The sequence below is a fragment of the Hippocampus comes genome, unplaced genomic scaffold, assembly GCF_001891065.2.
Source record: "Hippocampus comes isolate QL1 unplaced genomic scaffold, H_comes_QL1_v1.1 scaffold176, whole genome shotgun sequence".
Classification (NCBI taxonomy): Eukaryota; Metazoa; Chordata; class Actinopteri; order Syngnathiformes; family Syngnathidae; genus Hippocampus; species Hippocampus comes.
This window is the reverse complement of record NW_017805826.1, coordinates 2,573,722-2,593,069: the sequence shown is the minus strand read 5'-3', so window position 1 is coordinate 2,593,069 and position 19,348 is coordinate 2,573,722. Positions and strand designations below refer to the sequence as shown.

The window sequence follows — 19,348 nt, the reverse complement described above, 5'->3', positions numbered from 1 at the left end:
TCTGAAATGGCTCAATAAGTGCATATTTCTTTTCATTACGTTATCCTGTTTCATTTACTCTAATTGGCCTTCAGAAGTTAATAAAAGCCTTTGGGGAAAAAAGCAGCCTGTCAAACTGGGAGACAACGTTTGTTTTATGAGTACTTTCCGAGAAGTCGACAGACCGGCTGGCTAATGGGCGGATAGCACCAGCCCACTCACTTAACAAAGTGTGGGGACAGGTTCGTCCCTGCGCTGACCCATGACCGATGTGGTCGGCTCCGGGGTAATCTGTCCACTCCAGCACTACCATTTAATTTTCATCACGCTTTGTAAGACAAAACAGGCAACTTGATGTGAGGGTTGGGATGCTTTCTTAAGAAGTATAACCTGAAATTACCTTGAGAGAGTTTGAAAGAGTTTGATTCATTTCGATGGTATTGACTGTTTTCGCATTTTCAACACTGTTCATCATGATTATGCCAACATTTTTCAAACCGTGTTTAAAAATCCTAATGGAGAGTTGGGAAATTTCAATTTCCAATCTGGATGAAGGTGTAAAACCATCAATTTCCTTTCCCTCTTGAGGTCATTGGAACCTTTATTTACAACCAGGATTCTCTTTTGTCATTTGATATATGAGTTTTAGCGTGTAGTGCTCTCTATTCATTATTGTTATTTATTTTATTTTTTTTACAAAAACTTGGAGACTGAACCTTCAATTTCAGTCTACTTGTTACAACGTCAGTAAATACATTTTTAATGTTGATTTATCTTTTTTCTTTATTAGCGTACCGCTGACTTTACCAGCTAGCTTTGGGTGAGAGCCCAATCAATACTGATTGCAGTATTTGAATGCTGCCTCACTTCACTAATCCCACCCCCTTGAGTCACTGCACTGTATTTAAAAAAAAAACAAAAAAAAACATGTTGGGTGAAATCTGTCAGGTTCTGGACTGAACCGAACAATGTTTTTGGATTCCAGAAATGCAGGCTCAGACAAAGTGTGATGACAAAAATATTTATTAACAGAAAAGCGCACGGGCAAGGAGAAGCAATGCAAAAACAAAAGCGCTTGCAAAAGGCAAGCTACTGGAAACACCAAGAATAAACGAAATGTCAAGAAGCCAGTAACGCAAAGCCAAAGATCAAAAGCAATGCGGAAAAATAAAAATACCTACAAACAAAAATCGATGAATAACAAGAGTGACTATGGAGAGCATAGAGAGGTCCCGAAAACAACACTTGAAGCATTACAGCGAGCAAGGTCAATAATCCGACAAGCGACGAGGCAGCTTGGCAGTCCTTAACAAACAAAAACTCATGACAGTAAAACATGAAACAAAACCAAACCTAATCGAAACAAAAAACAAATCATGACACCATCCAGAAAAGCAGAATTCCACTGATTATCTGTAGTAAGACCGTAGTAAGAAGAGCTGATTACGACTGGACTTATCTACAGCTACGTGACAACTTGTTTGTGCAGTAAGAATTGAGACAGTTTGGTGCGAGGTGTGTGCGGCTCCCAACAGGTCAGTACTATCAATTTCTGCAAATAGAAAGCTAGCACAGGAGCAATTAAGAGGATTAGTATATCTCTTAACCTTGTAAACATCAGCATACCATTGGAAGTTCTATTTTTATTTTTTCTGCTGTTTTTCGTATTTGTTTTCAAAGCTTGTAACCTGAGTGTTTTCTTTACACCATTGATTTAATATTTTCTAAAGAAAACAGGAATCCTATAGCTAAAAAAAACTTGATGAGAGAAAACTGAGATCTGTTTTGGATTATGCACCTTGAAAAATTGTTAAAAATAGCTGTCAGGCCTGACTAGCAAAAATTGTGGTCCCCAGTGTTTGTCAGTACATTTTACCTCTGGCAAAGGGAACCCAGTGGTCGACTCGCTCTCCTCCTTGATCTCATGGTAGCATGTTCAACACAAAGGTTCCCATCCCCATTACTCATCAAGTACCTTTTCCATAGAGAGGAATATTGCTTCTTTCTCGGCGTCAAAAGACAAGGGCTTGATGCCGTGTATTGCAGCTTAAAGGACACTTTGCTCTTTTCAAATTTTTCCATTGTGAGCGGCGAGATGAAAAGAGCCTTTTCAACATGTGGCCGAGCTTTCATGTCTTCCCTCATTAAGGAGAAACTTTCCTTTGATTGAGTCGAGGTCTGAGGCCAGTTTGGCCAGACAATCGGCCCGTGGACGACTTCAGCAGCGCACAATGAGGAGGCAACAAAGATGTTGTCTGAAATCCCTCTCGAGATGTTGGGCCCTCGCATTTACAATTACAGTAAAGAGCCTCAAAGTGAGGCTTTGTAACTCCTCTCATCGGACTCCGCTCACGGCCAGTTGAGGATAAATCCAGCAGGACGGGGAATGACTTGAGCCTCTTTGAATACATCTCTGCTCATGGCAAATCCTTTTTGAATCGCTTAAGGAGTCTTCCCTTACAAATATGATCATGCAAGTAACTGACAGGTCTAGAGATGGATGGATTGAAGAAGATTGAGTAAGCGTGATATAACCTCAAAAATGGAAATTGAAATACACACACAACACTGATGGAGTTGATTTTGGATTCAAGAGAATACAGCGCAGTCATTTTTTTTAACATTTTAGCACTACAATTGCTCGAGAGAATTGAGAATTGTGAGCTGCAGAAAAGAATGGAAATGCCTCTTTCTCTGCTCCACAAACGAAAACATCAATTTTACCCTCTCTTTTTATGTTTTTACTGACGCTTCGTGATCTAATTGCAAATCGGTCTTCCTCGTGTTTACAACTTCATTTCCTCTTGCGGTTTATTCCAAATGTTTGTTTAAATACATTTTTATCATCTTTCCAGACAATAAATGCTTTATAGGCTAGGTTAATTACTGAGCATGAAATTTAAACAGCAACAAGAGACATTATAAATGTATGACTGCTTTTAAAAGGCCTGGGAAGAAAATTGAAAATGAAATGGTGAATTTTCCATGCCGGTGATTTTTCCATCGGAAAGCCGGTTGGGCCAATAAGAGGTGAGCTTTTGTTCCCGTTATCACACATTGTTCATTTGTCTCCCAACCGGAAAGCCGTGTTAAGATAACGGCATCCTATCATCAGATTGTCTTATCAAAGTAAAGAGCGACACAGGAGCTCAGTCGGGGTGAACAATCAAGTCAGTCTGGATGAAAAGGTTAATTGCCGTACGCTCTCAGTTCAAGTTTGGGTCTAAATCAATGCGCGTACTATTTCAGGAAGATTTGTTTGTGACCTGTCACTTTGCTGCGTATTAATACACCCGCCGTGTGTGCGGTCGTACTCGAGCCCTGTGTAATTTCGTTCTGGTTATTTCAAGTGCGTGAGCGTGCAAGTCCTTACACAGCGGTTGACACTGAGGTCAGTGGAATTGCCCCACTTGAACTAAAAGACATTTAGTTTGGTTTGGAAAGTGAAAACTGGAACACCGTTAATTTGTTTGCTCTTCCACTAGTCAAGACCAGCCGCAAATGCCATCACCTCAAAGAAGCAGTCGGCCGTCCTCACTTTTATTTGTTTGTTTCTTTGGAGGGGTGTGAGAAGTTGCGGTGGACGTTGGACTTTTGTGGTGGGGGGGATGCTGGGGGGTGGCAGGCGGGATTCATTTAGCCAGGCATAGCTGCTCTTGTTTGTGGTTGTCCCTGACAGCGTCGCCAACGCCGCTCCAAAGCACCTGTGTTTGCTCACTAGCTTTCCCCAATCTGCTCGAAAAACGCTGCGAGCATGTCACATGGCGGCCAGATAGCCTCGGCACCATGGGAATACAAAAGCCGGGGCTTTTAGAACAGTTAATCATTAATGAAGGCCTCTCTTTTGTTCCCATTGAGCTCGGTGCTGACAGAGGCTTTGATATTACATATGGCAGACAGGTCGCATGCAGATATGGCCAAGTACACCGACTGGGCCGAGCTGTCGGGTCGCTGGATCCGCGGCGATGACGGCGGGCAGGAGGGAGAGGCCAAAAGCCATCTGCGGAGGACAGGAAGGACACGTCGGCTCATTTCCTTTGACATGACTTTCGGTGGCATTTTCCGGCGCGCGCTTCCAACAGATTGAGGCGAGAAAGAAAATCTTTCACGTGGTCTGTGCAATAACAGTAAACAAAACATTGATAAGGGGCATTTTGAAGACCAGAGACATACACACCCTGCCCAAATGATAACCGGTTAGCTGGAAAAGACAAGTGGCAAAGGTTTATACATAATAGAGCATAATCAAATATCATTTTACCTTTTATTGTTATTATTGATTGGCTAGGCATGTTTTGTGATGGACTATATGACAATTCTTGCACTGAACTACAGTGTAAAAAGATTTTTTTTTTCAAAAAGCAAATAGTTTGTATTAATACCACTTAACAAACAGCTTACAGTATTTGGCCACCTTTTTGTCTGATATCCAGCAAAAAGACAGGAAAATACTCTTAACTCAATTTTTTTCTTTCCAGGGTATTCATATTTGTGACCTTAACTGTACTGTCAACATTAACACAAGCATACATATCAAACTTTGTTTTCTTTGTGACTCACCTTTCAAATACAAGCAGGCACAAGGGACTGGTTAAGAAAGATGAGGAGACATTCTTACAATATATCCCCAAAATCGCATAAGAATTCGAAAAAAAAAAACATGTTTTGGAAGTTTCCGGGCCTGAATTTGCAATGATTGGCAGAAGGTAATAAACAGAAATCTACCAATTAATTAACATCCCCTAATCTCAGTTTGCTCTCCATTTTGTCCTGTCAATGAGCCAAAGTCTAATTTCACGCTCATCACACGGTGCCCTGGAAAAGGTGGAGATAAAAAAAAGAAAAAAAAATAGTGGGGGCATTAATTTACTTTTCAGAAAGAAAGAGGCCAAATTTATCTCGAAGGGAGATTAGGGGAGGATTTACACAGCCACAGTTTTATAAAGCTGCACTCAAAGGGTCAGAGACGCTCTTATCATCCTTTTGCCTCCAAATTCCAACGGTTATTTATTGAAAGTTTGTCTCGCGCCCACCACGAATGCCCCTCGGTGCTAATCATACTGTATGAAAGTCAGACAGAATAGTGGGAAGGATTTAGTGGTGAAAACGTGGCCACTCAAAGCAGGATGCTTGGTGTGCCTTAAGTCAATCATTAACGTTCGGTGATACCTGCGACTGGCACAGGACAAAGACAAATGGAGGATTTGTTTCGGAGAATTCACTCGGTTACCTGACTTTGATGATCTGGCAAACATGGCTGCCTCGTTGCATCTTTGCAGCGTTTCAGGTCACCCCTTGACTTTTGCCGTGTCAATCTAATGTTTTGATTCAAAGTCCATACTGCCGTTAGGTTTGCTATTTTAGCAAGTCTACAATGACCGTTTAGAGCTGGAATGTCTAAGGAGAAAAATAATATCGTGAAGCGTTGTCCCTAAATGAATAAATACAGTTTTGTTAAAAAATGCATTGCATTTTTCTGTAATGCTACTGTTTTAATATGACTTTTTTTTTGTTTGTTTGTTTAACACATTCAAATATCTTGCTCTGAGATTGAAATTAATTAAAACACCAACGCGACATTTGGTCTATTAATTTTAGCATGTGAACTACAAACATTTCCTCGATTGAAAAAGGGGTTAATCAAAACTTTTTTTTTTTTTTACTTTGGGGATGAGATAATGGCTCTAAATGTTCTGACCTCCTTTTTCCATGCCAGTGTCTCAATGGGCAGACGAGTGCTGAGTTTTTTGTTTGTTGTTTGTCTTCATGCCACAAACTAATTGAGACTGAATCAATACCTACGATGCTCTCCATTTTGCCTCATTTGTACAAAGCATGAATTAATCAACAATTGATTCTTTACAAACAACCCGAATCTTAACATTCCCGTTCACTGTTTATTAATATAAGTTAGAATGTAAAACACAAGGACCAAAAGCACTCAATGTGGACCAGTCGACTTCTTTCTGCATCTTCATCATTGTTCTATTATTTGTAGTCGCGCATTATCAAAAGGCAAATTGATGAAAATATGTTTTTAATTGCTCTAAATTCTTGCATTTGCAGCTTCATCATTATTCCCAAACAAAACGGAATTAGTTGTGCTTTGGCCTTTTCTTTGGCCTTACCCCGCAGGAGCATATTGTGGAAGTCGTTTTGGGGATTAAAAATTTCCGTAGTTGGCATTTGACAGTCACTGGGAGGCCATTTCGAAATTGTTCTCTTCATTTTGAGAATATCTCCCATCCTCACGGGCGAGCCTCACACAAGCGTAAATCTTGTCTCCGCTTACAAGCAGCTCGACTGCACTCACTGACTGCCGAATATTTATTTGCTAACCCTGGTCACGGACGATAAGGGTCACTAGTGTGACCAAACTGTAACTCTTGGTAACAAGCGCCCTTATGTTTCTAACAACACATGCTCGGCGTGACAGCAAAATAGAGAACAAAACCTATAGGTGATAATAAATTCTGCCGCGGGCTATGAGGAAATAAATTAGGCCGAGGCGAGTCAAAGGATGGGCTTAACAAGTGTATGCTTCAAACAACAGTTCCTGTTTCGGGAGGGAAGGTACGCGCGTGATGGATGGCTCTGCAAACATAGTTGACATACCTGGCCAATGCCATGGGCCGGTCACAACCCACGAGTGAGAGGGATATTGTGTGAGCCTCGGAGTGTGTTTGTGGTCGAGTGCGCGCAGTGCACGCATCGGCGTGTTGCTCTTCCCTTGCACGCGAGGCTGCCCCTCTTCCCTCCTCTGCTGAGCTCGGCCCGCGGGGGGATCACTTGAGTCAGCGGAGCCCTGTTTGACAGAGACACAGGCTCCGGATAAATTCCAGCTTTCTGCTCGGAACGCTTTGGATCCGTCCTCGGGGAGTCCGCATCTCAAAACACTCAAATAGTCTGGGTGCAGAGATAAGCAACCGGGCTGGAATTAGACTCTCAAATTCTCAATTCCTTAAAGAGTGTCGTTCCACCTCATTTTAAGTTCGCCGGGCTTTTGTTTTTTTTTTTTTCGTCCTGAATTTAGCTCATGAATTCCTATCGTATATTGTTTCTATCTTTTATACATGAGGCGTATACCTAAAGCAGAAATGGAAATCTATCAAGATTAAAATGTATGTCCGGGATGCGGGAGCGGAGTAGGTGACGGGTGTGTGCAGCCCGCTGCATGGATGAGTGGTCAACCTTTATTGGGAATGTTTCGTGAACTCGCCCGTCACATTCAAGCATGTGTGTTAAAGGTGTTTACAGGGTGTTGACATTCACACATTGGCACCGAGGCACAAGCAGCCATGTCTGACTGAGCTGGAAGAATGGAAAAAAAACAAATTACTGCTCTCAATATTTGTCCTTCAAGTGGTTTCATTGAAAAAAATGGTTGTTGTTATTAGCAGGGAGAGGAGACGGTTATTTTGTTTGGAACAGTTAATGAATTGTGGTGATGAAAGCAGCATTTTGCAACAATAACATCGTATATTTATACCTTGTTTTATTATTATTATTATTATTATTATTATTATTGTTATTATTATTATTTTTGTTGCTCATCGAATGTTTTTCAGACTTATTTGAGGGTGGGGGGGGGGCGTTGCACTCCCACGTCCATAAATAATTTCAGTTTCAATGTCGTGTTTTATTTGTTGTTGATTTTGCTGTTGTTGATTTTAGGTTCGATCCTTATCAGATTTTTTGTTCCGCTGCTGATTTTTTTTTTCTTGTCAAATACAATTGTCTGGTTTTCATTGAGTAAAACATATTCCAAATATATTGTGAGATTACGTTTTCTGTGTGTGTTCAGATATGAAATGTTGTATTGTACAGAAATGGTTTATTGCATGTTTTTGTGTGTATGTGTGTTAGGAAATAAAACGTTATTTTACTACATAAAAAATGATGTCTGGTTCCCTGCTTTTTATGGTGGCAAATACGATTTTGTTATTGGATGTTTATTGAGCTTTATGTTTTACATTTTTATTAAATAAGTGGTATCAAATAAGAACCAACATGTTCCATTTCTAATTCATTATGTACTTCATTAATTATTCAATTCGAATTATACACTTTTTTTAAAATTTCTGCTCAATATTTTTAAATGTATCTTTCGAATGGCGAAATAAAACATTGTAATTTCATGATGCACAGCACAATTACGTGAAGGTATTCAGATACGGCTTATGAGATGACTTAGCAGTAAAACGAAGCTATGGAACCCCCCATAGGCCAAAACAGAACACACACATTATAATATAAATGTAAATATTGTGTGCCTCAGTAGAAACGTGTAAGGCGCGTGCCAATTTTTCAAGAAGAGACACGATCAATCAAAACACCAAATAGCATATTTGAGATGAATATCTTGAGACGTGGATCAAACATTAAACATTATTTTCTTCATATAGACACATTTGGCGGAGTATTTCATGATGGATTTAAGTTCAGGCGATATTAGAAGTGCATTTTCGGGTGTGGAAAAAATGCTTTGGGTTGCCACGGCGTTGGTCCGTGCGGCTGTCTGACCTTGTGACCACCCACAGAGAACATGAAGCCAACAGCTCGGGCCGTATACCCACTGACCCACAGGTGACAAAAGCTCATGTGAAGGTGTTGGGCCACAGGTCACGTGATATCGCGTCAACGTTTCGCCACGAATCCACACACTCCACCAGTGTGTGTGTGTGTGTGTGTGTGTGTGTGTGTGTGTGTGTGTGCGCGTGTGTGCAGGTATCACTGGGGCTCCACTGTTTGCGGTAATTGGAAGAGCGTTGTAAGTTTCCGACGTGACTCACTCACGCCTCTTTTCTCTTGACTGTGAAACTGGAAGATTGCAGGTCTCGGTGAACTTACAAAGCGAGTCCTCTTAACTCATAAATTACACGGCCGTGGACAACCTTAAGCGGTGTTGAAATGCCTCGAACAGAGCTTTATTTCAGTGCTGGCGGAGCGTGACGCTGAGAGCACCACCCCACAAGGAGCCCGGCTCTCTGCAAAAAAAAAAAAAAAAGACAGCGATTTAGCTTGTCATAACTAAGGTATGACGTACACCAAACCAGGATGTGAACACGGAGCACCCGACGTGATCATGAGGAGATGCCGCACTGCATTTCCTGCATGTGCAATAAATGCGAATGCAATTTTTTTTTCCCTTGCCGTTTATTTGCAGTCCTCTGAAGGCTTTTCTTCTCTTGGCGCAGTCTTGGAGGTTTGCACAGTTACTGGCTCTTTGAAATGTCATTCGATGGATTAAGAGCTTTTCAGTAAAACATTGGGAAGTGAATAAGAGCTGAGAAAAATTTCGAGCTCCATCTGCATCGAATATGTGCGGCAACTAACTGCAGCAAATTACATCGTAAAAACAGGAGAAAATATTTGGTCGAACAACAAAAATGTTTAAATGAGCAAAAAAAAAAAAAAATCCATTGACATCGAAAGTCAAGTGTATTGTTTCACTGGTGAGTCTTTTAGTCTTTGAAATTACTGTAACTGTACTTATATTATTTCTAATGTGATTTTATCAGTAGGTCCTTTTTATTTTTGGTAAATGTACTTATTGTGTGTTGATCTACTTTGTGTTTTTAATTACAATATATTATTTCATGTGTTTATTGGGGTTGTGTGGTCGGGGTAGTGTTTCATTTAATTCAAAAAAATTCAAATAAAAACTTATCATAATGGTGACACTGTCCAGAGAATCACTTTTCTGCTTTTTTTTTTCTCTTCACAACATCATATTGTGTAAAAATCATCCCCAGGCTGACCACCCAGGGGGTCCTTGACACCGCAACCTTTACAGAGGGGGATGGGCCTGTGTGTGTGTGTGTGTATGTGTGTGTGTGTGTGTGTGTGTGTGTGTGTGTGTGTGTGTGTGTGTATGTGTGTATTTAGGCAAGTGTCTGCTCACATGCATGAATATGCTCCTTCATCTTATGTGAATTGATCCTCCGCTGACAGCCCGCCACTCTCTCTTTATTGTTGTTTATTTGTTGGTTGCTTGGTTTGAAGTCTAATTTATTGGTGTTCTTTTATTCCCAACCGCCTTCTGCAGCAAGGAAAGAAGGTGGACGATGTTACGTGTTGGGAGAGCGAATACACAAGCGGGAGAGACGTGGTTAATGTATACGCAAACAGAAAACAACAGGACAAAACAAAAGAGCGCAATAAGGATCCAGTGGCGGTAGCCTCGCTGTTTGCCAACTCTCCTCTTTCGGTCATATCATGAGCGACACGCTGAAAAGCCCTGGGAGACCTTCTGCCTTTGCGTGTAAAAATGACATTGTGATCGGGACACTTTCTTTTAAGTTACACACATTTTGTTGTTCCCCGAAGATGCTCTGTCTTGAGTTTTGGGCGCACTCGAAGACCTCCTCTCGAGAATCATTCTCACAAGTCAGTGCTTGACTTGTGCTAAGAAGGGAAGAGGGGTCAGCCATTGTCCCCTTCGTCGCCTTTCACGGCAAAGCGAGAACACGCGAAGGTGAAGCGAGATACGATAACCTGTCCAATTAGAGGCTGTTGACGGACAAATGACCATACAGTATGCCGTTTAACGGGAATTAAAAGTATCAGGCAGCTGGTTTCTTATCTGGCCGAGTAAGAAGAAGGCAGGCAACAAAGGGAGGCCTAAGACTAAGAGGCTTGATGCATGGGAAAGCCATGGGCCGGCCATTGTGGCTGCCCTTCTGCTAAGCAAATAGTCCAAACTGTTCATTCCCCATCTCCCATTCTCTCGCCGGTACATTGTTTGTGTCCTTGCATTTCATTCTGACTGGGGAAGATTGCCTCTCAGGGCCAGTGAGCAAACAGTCCAGAAAAGAGCCAGCTATCTCCTGCCGTTCCCAGGAGAACTAGCATTTTTATTTCAGCTCCAAGCTGTCAAAGGATTGGAGAGTTTATGTCAGGATCCTGAATTAATTGCTTTAAGCCTCGAGGCTGACGCCGGCGTTTTTATCACCAAATGTTCGATAAAATGTTTCCTAGCACATTATGCAGACCCCCCCCCACACACACACACACACACACACACAGCCCCCGCCCCCTTCCACCGTTGCCTTCCGTAGTCGCCAACCATGTGGGTTTGGATACATACAGGATAACTTTGTGCAACACAAATGGTGTGTTTAGTGATTGTGATGGTGCAGTTCTGCGACTTGTGATGGGCCGCAGCACGGCTGTCACGATTTGGTGGTATGAACGCAAACAACAAACTTTTGTGTATGCGTGTGTGCGTGCGTATTTTCAATCCCTCGCCACGATGCTAGGTGCGTGAGCCAAGCTTGGCAAGGGAGTGAGTCATCTTACAGATGCCTCAATAAAGCATAGCTGTTCAGACATTTGGTGGAGCAGGTTTTTAAGGCTCCAAACTGTCCTTGGAACTGCCAAACTGACTTATGAACCGTCTGTCGTGCTCAACTGCTGACTTAATAACGTATACATAGTATACAATACATTGCGGGGCTGTACAAGTAACTTACCTGATTTAATTTGAAAACATTGCACCCTAATTTTGGTGAGATTCACACAACTGGGCCCTTCTGACACATTCGAATCAATCATACGCATGTCAAATACACAACTGATCCTCTGCTGAGATAAAACATCATTATGTTGGCATGGCTACATGTGTTGTCATTCTCTGTTGGCTCTTATGTGAAGAGGCCAAAACCAACAAAGGAGAAAGTGCCGGGCAGTTCCAGCCCTCAGCGCCACACGTCAATAACTGAGGCCGACGACGCCATCTGGAAATTGCTTTTCTTTACCCAAATGCCTCTGACAGCGTCGGGGACCAATATTGTGTATTTGCACGGTAAAAGCATCGCAACGATTTCGGCATACTGCCGCAGGCCTTTTGACGCCAACCCCCGACATGAAGTGATTCCTGAAACTTCTCTTTCAGAGAAAGCTTTGCATATCAAGCAAACGCTCCTGTACTATTTGCTCGCATACATAAACACAACTGTTTGTAATGTCTTGACCTCGTGCGTCGGCGTGTTGGAGCAAGTCCGAATGCGCCGCTCGTTGAACTGCAACCACAAAGAAATCGTTCCATGACGTACACCTTTCATTATCTTTCTGTCGGCCACTTAAAGATAAGAGTATCCAGGCTCCCGCCATTAAATCTGGCAGTTGACTCCTTAATCTGAGAGGATATTAAGTGACAAACACGGCGATGCTTCTGTCAGCGTCAAGCAGGCGAGGGTTAATAGTGTGTATCAGGGGACTACTCTGCAGTCATTGTAAAAGTTTCAAGAAGGTCAAATTAAATTCAAATTGTAAAGGGCAAAATGCATTTTAGGTTAGGTGAATATACCCACATTTTCTATGTTTCCTAGCACATTATGCAGACCCCCCCCCCCCCACACACACACACACACACACACACTGCCCCCGCCCCCTTCCACCGTTGCCTTCCGTAGTCGCCAACCATGTGGGTTTGGATACATACAGGATAACTTTGTGCAACACAAATGGTGTGTTTAGTGATTGTGATGGTGCAGTTCTGCGACTTGTGATGGGCCGCAGCACGGCTGTCACGATTTGGTGGTATGAAACACACACACACACACACACACACACTGCCCCCGCCCCCTTCCACCGTTGCCTTCCGTAGTCGCCAACCATGTGGGTTTGGATACATACAGGATAACTTTGTGCAACACAAATGGTGTGTTTAGTGATTGTGATGGTGCAGTTCTGCGACTTGTGATGGGCCGCAGCACGGCTGTCACGATTTGGTGGTATGAACGCAAACAACAAACTTTTGTGTATGCGTGTGTGCGTGCGTATTTTCAATCCCTCGCCACGATGCTAGGTGCGTGAGCCAAGCTTGGCAAGGGAGTGAGTCATCTTACAGATGCCTCAATAAAGCATAGCTGTTCAGACATTTGGTGGAGCAGGTTTTTAAGGCTCCAAACTGTCCTTGGAACTGCCAAACTGACTTATGAACCGTCTGTCGTGCTCAACTGCTGACTTAATAACGTATACATAGTATACAATACATTGCGGGGCTGTACAAGTAACTTACCTGATTTAATTTGAAAACATTGCACCCTAATTTTGGTGAGATTCACACAACTGGGCCCTTCTGACACATTCGAATCAATCATACGCATGTCAAATACACAACTGATCCTCTGCTGAGATAAAACATCATTATGTTGGCATGGCTACATGTGTTGTCATTCTCTGTTGGCTCTTATGTGAAGAGGCCAAAACCAACAAAGGAGAAAGTGCCGGGCAGTTCCAGCCCTCAGCGCCACACGTCAATAACTGAGGCCGACGACGCCATCTGGAAATTGCTTTTCTTTACCCAAATGCCTCTGACAGCGTCGGGGACCAATATTGTGTATTTGCACGGTAAAAGCATCGCAACGATTTCGGCATACTGCCGCAGGCCTTTTGACGCCAACCCCCGACATGAAGTGATTCCTGAAACTTCTCTTTCAGAGAAAGCTTTGCATATCAAGCAAACGCTCCTGTACTATTTGCTCGCATACATAAACACAACTGTTTGTAATGTCTTGACCTCGTGCGTCGGCGTGTTGGAGCAAGTCCGAATGCGCCGCTCGTTGAACTGCAACCACAAAGAAATCGTTCCATGACGTACACCTTTCATTATCTTTCTGTCGGCCACTTAAAGATAAGAGTATCCAGGCTCCCGCCATTAAATCTGGCAGTTGACTCCTTAATCTGAGAGGATATTAAGTGACAAACACGGCGATGCTTCTGTCAGCGTCAAGCAGGCGAGGGTTAATAGTGTGTATCAGGGGACTACTCTGCAGTGGGAGGAACATGCAGGCCTCATCAGTCCTTATAATCTGCTCAACAGCCCTATAGACACCTCCCAGCTTTCCTCAATTCTTCTTCTGAGCGTCCTCTTTTCCATTATAAATAACGCAGCCATTTATACAGGATTAAATTGGGGATTCATTTGATTCAAGATCGGGTATGGGAATTCATTAGAGAGCTGACAGTGGCGCTTATACATGTCAGGAATTTAATTTGCGTCCCTCGAGGAAACCACTATGAGACGGAGCTCTTAAAGACAAAGGGGCGGGAGGGTAGCGCTCCCCACTTTGGATTTGCACACTTGTAAAGTGGCACTTTATTGCTGTTGATTCGTTGTTATTAAATTGACATAGACGAGGCGGGAGTGTTTTGGAGAAAGGACTATATGTCCACATTTGGCCTTGGTGGTGCGCAGATTGCCGTATAGTCTGACAAGAACATAATGCGGGGAATGTCCCCCCGCCCCTACGCATAAGGTATGAAAATGAGCACATGACTTGAATGTCATTGATTCTCATGAATGTTGAAATGACATATCACCTCCACTCCTGACAAGCTGTGTGCTATAAAGTAAAGGCATTAAATTCAAGTCGGCCCCAGATTACAGAATCCCCCCCCCAGCCCCCCTCCCTGCAGAACATCAATCTGCTATTCACTAAAGTGGACAAGACCCATTGTCAGATAGCCTATCACAGTGCACGTCTGCATAGGAGAACATATGCAGGACAAAATATTCCGTAGTTTGTTATTCCGAGGACGGCACAGGGGGCACGCGGGCTTGTTTGCCTTCGTTGGAAGAGGAGATTGGATTGGGGGTTTAAATGAATCGCTGGCGCACTACGTTTATAGGTTTCATTAACTTTTAATGAGTTGGTTGTCCTTCGTTGTGATTGGCTGGCAAAGCGCTGCCTTTACTTCCTGCAACTAGAGCTGATGGAGATGTGGAGAGATTTTGCAACGAGTTTAGGGGCCACGTTATGGCGATGTGGTGCTGAATGGGCCAGACTGCGAGGAAAGGGGACATGATGCTTGCTATTTCCAAAAGCCCCAGATATCCATTAGGATGGTTGGAGGAGAATCGCAAAAAACCTTGGCAGGACGAATAGGCAAAGCTCGCTGACAGAATTTCATGTTAGCTTTGCCCACAAGGTTTGATCTGAAAAGCAGGCATGAGGCCTTATGGGAAATGTCCAAGGAAAGATACCCCCCCCCCAAAAAAAACAGCCAGAAAGCATGTGCACCCTCTCCTAACTGCGCCTCATATTTAATCATCCATTCCAGGCTCGTCCTTGTGCGTGGTTCATCCACTGAGTCATTCCATGTTTTTGAAAAGGGACAGATACGATTTGCATGTTGCAATATTTCACAAGGATAAACACTGACCATCCATCCATTTCCAGGCACATAAAAGCAGCAGGGCAGAGTAAGGCGCCCCATCCTGGCCTCAATAGACCGCCTGTAGGTCACTGTGTGTCCCACCAGCTGCCGCCTCCCCCAGTACTCAATGGCCATTGTTGATGGACCTCTCTCGCTCGTTCGCTCACTCTTTTTCTCTCTTCTTTTAAGAATACCTTTCTCTCTCTCTCTCTCTCTCTCTCTCTCTCTCTCTCTCTCTCTCTCTCTCTCTCTCTATCACACATCCCATCACCCCGACATGAAGGAGTCCCACACTGGAATGTCACAGAGTCATGTCAGAAGACACGCAGACACATCACAGTCAGCAGCCGCATTCTCGCCCTGTCTCTCTCGCTCTCGCTCACTCTCTTTCACCCTGTCTGCCTTTCAAAAACACACACACGCAGACGCACACCGCCATCCAAACACATCCTCAAGATGACCCTCATACATCTCGATTTTCAAAATAAATGCCACCCCTGTCGATTTTGTTGAACTTAAAAGTCCATCCAATCATGCTTTACCTTTAGAGATGAGAAGAGTTTAACTTTGAAGATGGAGCAATGTGCTTCTTGTTGTACGCCATGTTTTAAAATGGAATAAAGGTAAATACGAAAAGGGAAATTATATTTTTGGGCACAACAAGAAATCATATGTGCCATAGGTAGATTTACTGCATTATTTAATTAAAATGTACAACTCACTGTATGATCAGTTTGAAATTTGCCCCAGGTGCGGTTAAAATGAGCATCTGGCTGTATTTTATATTAAATTTTCTTAATAACTGAAGTACTTTTACAATTTAAGACTGTTTTTAATCTTAATTACTCTTTGAAATGTTTTGCTTAGTTTACAAATATGACAGGTTCGGCCTGATGTTATTACAAAATGTTTGCATAAATATGTTGAATATGAATATGTTCTGCGGTTAATCTTGTTAAATCAATTCTAATTGCCAGTTTATCATGGAACTTGTTGTTATTTGTTTTTAATTTTGCACAGTGTGATTATCTGGACATATTCTATGTGAAATAGGCCTATGGTTTTTCAACAGCATTATTATATGCTCAGATATTCATTGATATACAAAATAGAAAATTTGAAAATGTTACATTATCTTTCTGTTTTCGTTCACAACATTCGTTCCGAACATCTGATCAGGGGCACAGATGGGGTTTTGGAATTGAGGGGCAAGGGACCAAATTGATACAAGATTTTATATATATATATATATACAAAATGATACTTTTATCAACTGTGATTTGTCCATTTGTGAGGACAAAAACTATTTTTTTTGTTTTGTTGCATTGCTATCTTTTAGATGGAAATGGTAAAAGGTTGCGGGGAGTTGTGTTCAGAGATGGATTAATTAAGAGAGAGAGAGATAGATAGATATAGATATAGATATAGATATATACTGTATATATAGATAGATAGATAGATAGATAGATAGATAGATAGATAGATAGATATATAGATAGATAGATAGATAGATAGATAGATAGATAGATAGATAGATAGATAGATACATAGATACATAGATACATAGATACATAAAAATATATAGAAATCTGGCCAAAAGGGAGGATTAAGAAGTTGAAGGAACGCACTTATTCAACAGATATGCTTGTGAGCACAATACACTTTCTGTCATGTGTTCTTCCTATGCATTCTCACGTGGCGAAAGTGTGTGTGGTGCGGGTGGGGTGGGGGTGGGGGGTTAGTGCAGTCATCATTAAGGTGAAGGGGACGTGCATACCACTCCCCCACCCCATGCCATCTGCGCCCATGCATATGAGAGTAATAATCACCCCCTGCAAATCACACACGTTTCCTACAAAAAAAGAGTGTGTTAATAACGGAATAATTCATTCCCGGTTGAGTGCAGGGTTAATGCATTTCCAATCAGATGCACAGACGGCGTTGGGCGGACCGAGACAGGCCGCCTGCTGGGTGGCTTGGAGTTCTGACTTCGTGGCGTCTTTAATATAGTGAGGGAAGACAGTTTGCCTTGCTAAAATATGGGATTAGAAGTATCTCTGATGAAAGAGGAGTTAAATTGGCCGAGTTGGTCCCTCCCCTCCAAAAGACCGAGACAGAATTACAGCTTGTTGGACCGGTGTCCCGCTGTTGCCATGGAAACAGATCTACTTGGGTGTTCCAAGCTGCGGCGCTTTGAGACTTTAAGGTGCGGCCGAACCGCTGCTTTATGAAACACTATTTATCCACATTAAATCACAGTCAATTCGTAGGCATGCATTAAATGGACTCTGACGGGCATCCTTGTGATATGGATCCCGACTTCCCATATCGGACTGCTCATGCACCTTTTAAAATTTCTGATTCCTCAAAAAAGAAAAAAAGGATGCACTGTTATTTTTCTGGCGTTGCAGCACTCAGTTAACACCCATGGGTGGGTGCGTAAAAGGCTTCCACTGTACTGAGTCATTCAATGAAGTCGCTCAGGCATTGAAATGCATCGCTGCAGGGAGAATGTCTCACTTTAGAGTTGTGCAGCAAGCAATGACCGATCGGATGCTGAGAGCTCAAGACATCATATTAGTCTGTGAAGACAACTCGAGGTTATTTAATCATTCTTGTTTTTCTCCCGTCAATAAAAGCCCGACACGTCATTCTGAATGGTTCGCGTGGGAGTATAGCCTTAATCAAGGAATATGCAAATGCATGGGAATTCCAGCTAAATCAGGTTAGGGGAGTAAAGGGATCAACAGACTAGACCAGGCTTTATTTAGTAGTTGCTATAACAACCCGTTTCTGAGAAAGGTGCATGAGCCACGTGTGCTGTGACCGTTTCCTTTTTTCCTTCAAATTTCCAAAAAGGCCATTCCCCTCTCCCTCTCCTACCCCGCACTATAAGACATGAGATTTAGTCACTAAAAAACATTACACAGTGAGCGTTATTATTTTTATTTTTGTTATTATTATGATTATTATTATTGTTATTGTTGCTAGGTTGGGTTCATATTGTGTTAATACAGTACGTGTGTGTATGTGTGTGTGTATAAAATAGTTGTGACCCTCTATTAAAATTTTACAATATATTCATGCAATTTTGAAAACTCAGAGCAACAATATAAGAAGAATGTCAATATAGTAACTAAAATAATAAATGAGAAAGTTAACATTGACGTGTATATATATCTTTATATAGATATATATAGATATATATCGAATATAGCCTATATGGCCAAACTTCATATCTTTAAAACGGTAAGCACACTAACAATGCTTAAGCAATTTTACAGCCCATAATGAAAAATCACCGGAAATGTAAAAACTGGTGCGTATGTTAAAATTTATTTGACAGGTTACATTATTCGTTATTTATTGATATATATTTTTTTTTTTGTGTGTCCATGGAGAAGCAATCGTTCTCCATCTCATAAGTACAACAAGCTGCAGTCCCCTCAGCTTTGCGCCACTCTGTTCTGAAACCTAACACGTCTCCTTTGCATAGAATTCAAGTTCTCACCCTCCGCTACCAGCAGCACCCAAGTGCGGCAAACACTCCTCACGTTCCTCAACGTATTCCACAATGTATTGCATCTGTCTTCTTTGAGCATGCAGGTTTAGATTATTTAAAAGCGACCGTACCTGTGCAATGCAGCCGCTGGTTGCAGTTAAGCCACGCATGCAGGAGCCCATTGTAGAAGCTTTGCCTTGTGCCTTCTGCAAAGGGCTCCAGACATCGCGGCATTTATTTGAGCTCAAACTCAGTCACTGTTGACTTTAGCACAAAGCAAAGATTTCACTGCCCCGCTAGTTAAAAAAATGATTATTTTACAGAGATATCGATCAGTGTGCTATAAAAAAAATCCGCTTAGCGTGATATGTCTAAAATGAATAGTGCCAATTTTAATGTCTGTGTAAATTTACAGAGCTGCGGCGTCCTATTTGGAGTTTACATTGAGTGCAATTTGATTGGTGTATGTGAGTGGATGCTTGTGTGTACTCTTACTATACATGGGCATAGTCTCCACTCCATTGTTTACTGCCCTTGTTTATTCGCAGATCACTCTGTTTAAAGTGCGGTGCGTAAAGTGGGGTCTGGAGAATAAAAGCGCACTTGCAGGCCCTGCGTGCAGGTGCTGAGGGACGATCATTTTTGTATGGGGTTTGCTTGGCGCACAGGCGGGTGGGGGCGGGGGTTGCCGAAATTTCTCAG

General features: G+C 42.3%; 1 protein-coding gene across 1 annotated transcript; it reads right to left on the bottom strand.

The window, feature by feature from the left end:
* Positions 1–2,590: 2,590 nt before the first annotated feature.
* On the bottom strand, positions 2,591–18,842 carry LOC109526083 (uncharacterized). Its single transcript, XM_019887104.1, has 3 exons — positions 18,778–18,842; positions 6,595–6,784; positions 2,591–3,979 (listed from the first exon to the last, which is right to left on the bottom strand). Exons 1-3 carry the CDS (start codon positions 18,826–18,828, stop codon positions 3,612–3,614), a joined length of 609 nt encoding a protein of 202 aa, XP_019742663.1. The 5' UTR covers positions 18,829–18,842; the 3' UTR covers positions 2,591–3,611.
* Positions 18,843–19,348: the final 506 nt, after the last annotated feature.

Coding starts and splice junctions, on each gene's coding strand:
- LOC109526083 (XM_019887104.1), bottom strand. CDS start 18,828: ATGGGCTCCTGCATGCGTGGCTTAACTGCAACCAGCGGCTGCATTGCA. Junction 6,785..18,777: donor CCAGCGGCTGCATTGCACAG/GTACGGTCGCTT, acceptor TCTGTCAAACAG/GGCTCCGCTGACTCAAGTGA. Junction 3,980..6,594: donor CGGCCCATGGCATTGGCCAG/GTATGTCAACTA, acceptor TGTCCTCCGCAG/ATGGCTTTTGGCCTCTCCCT.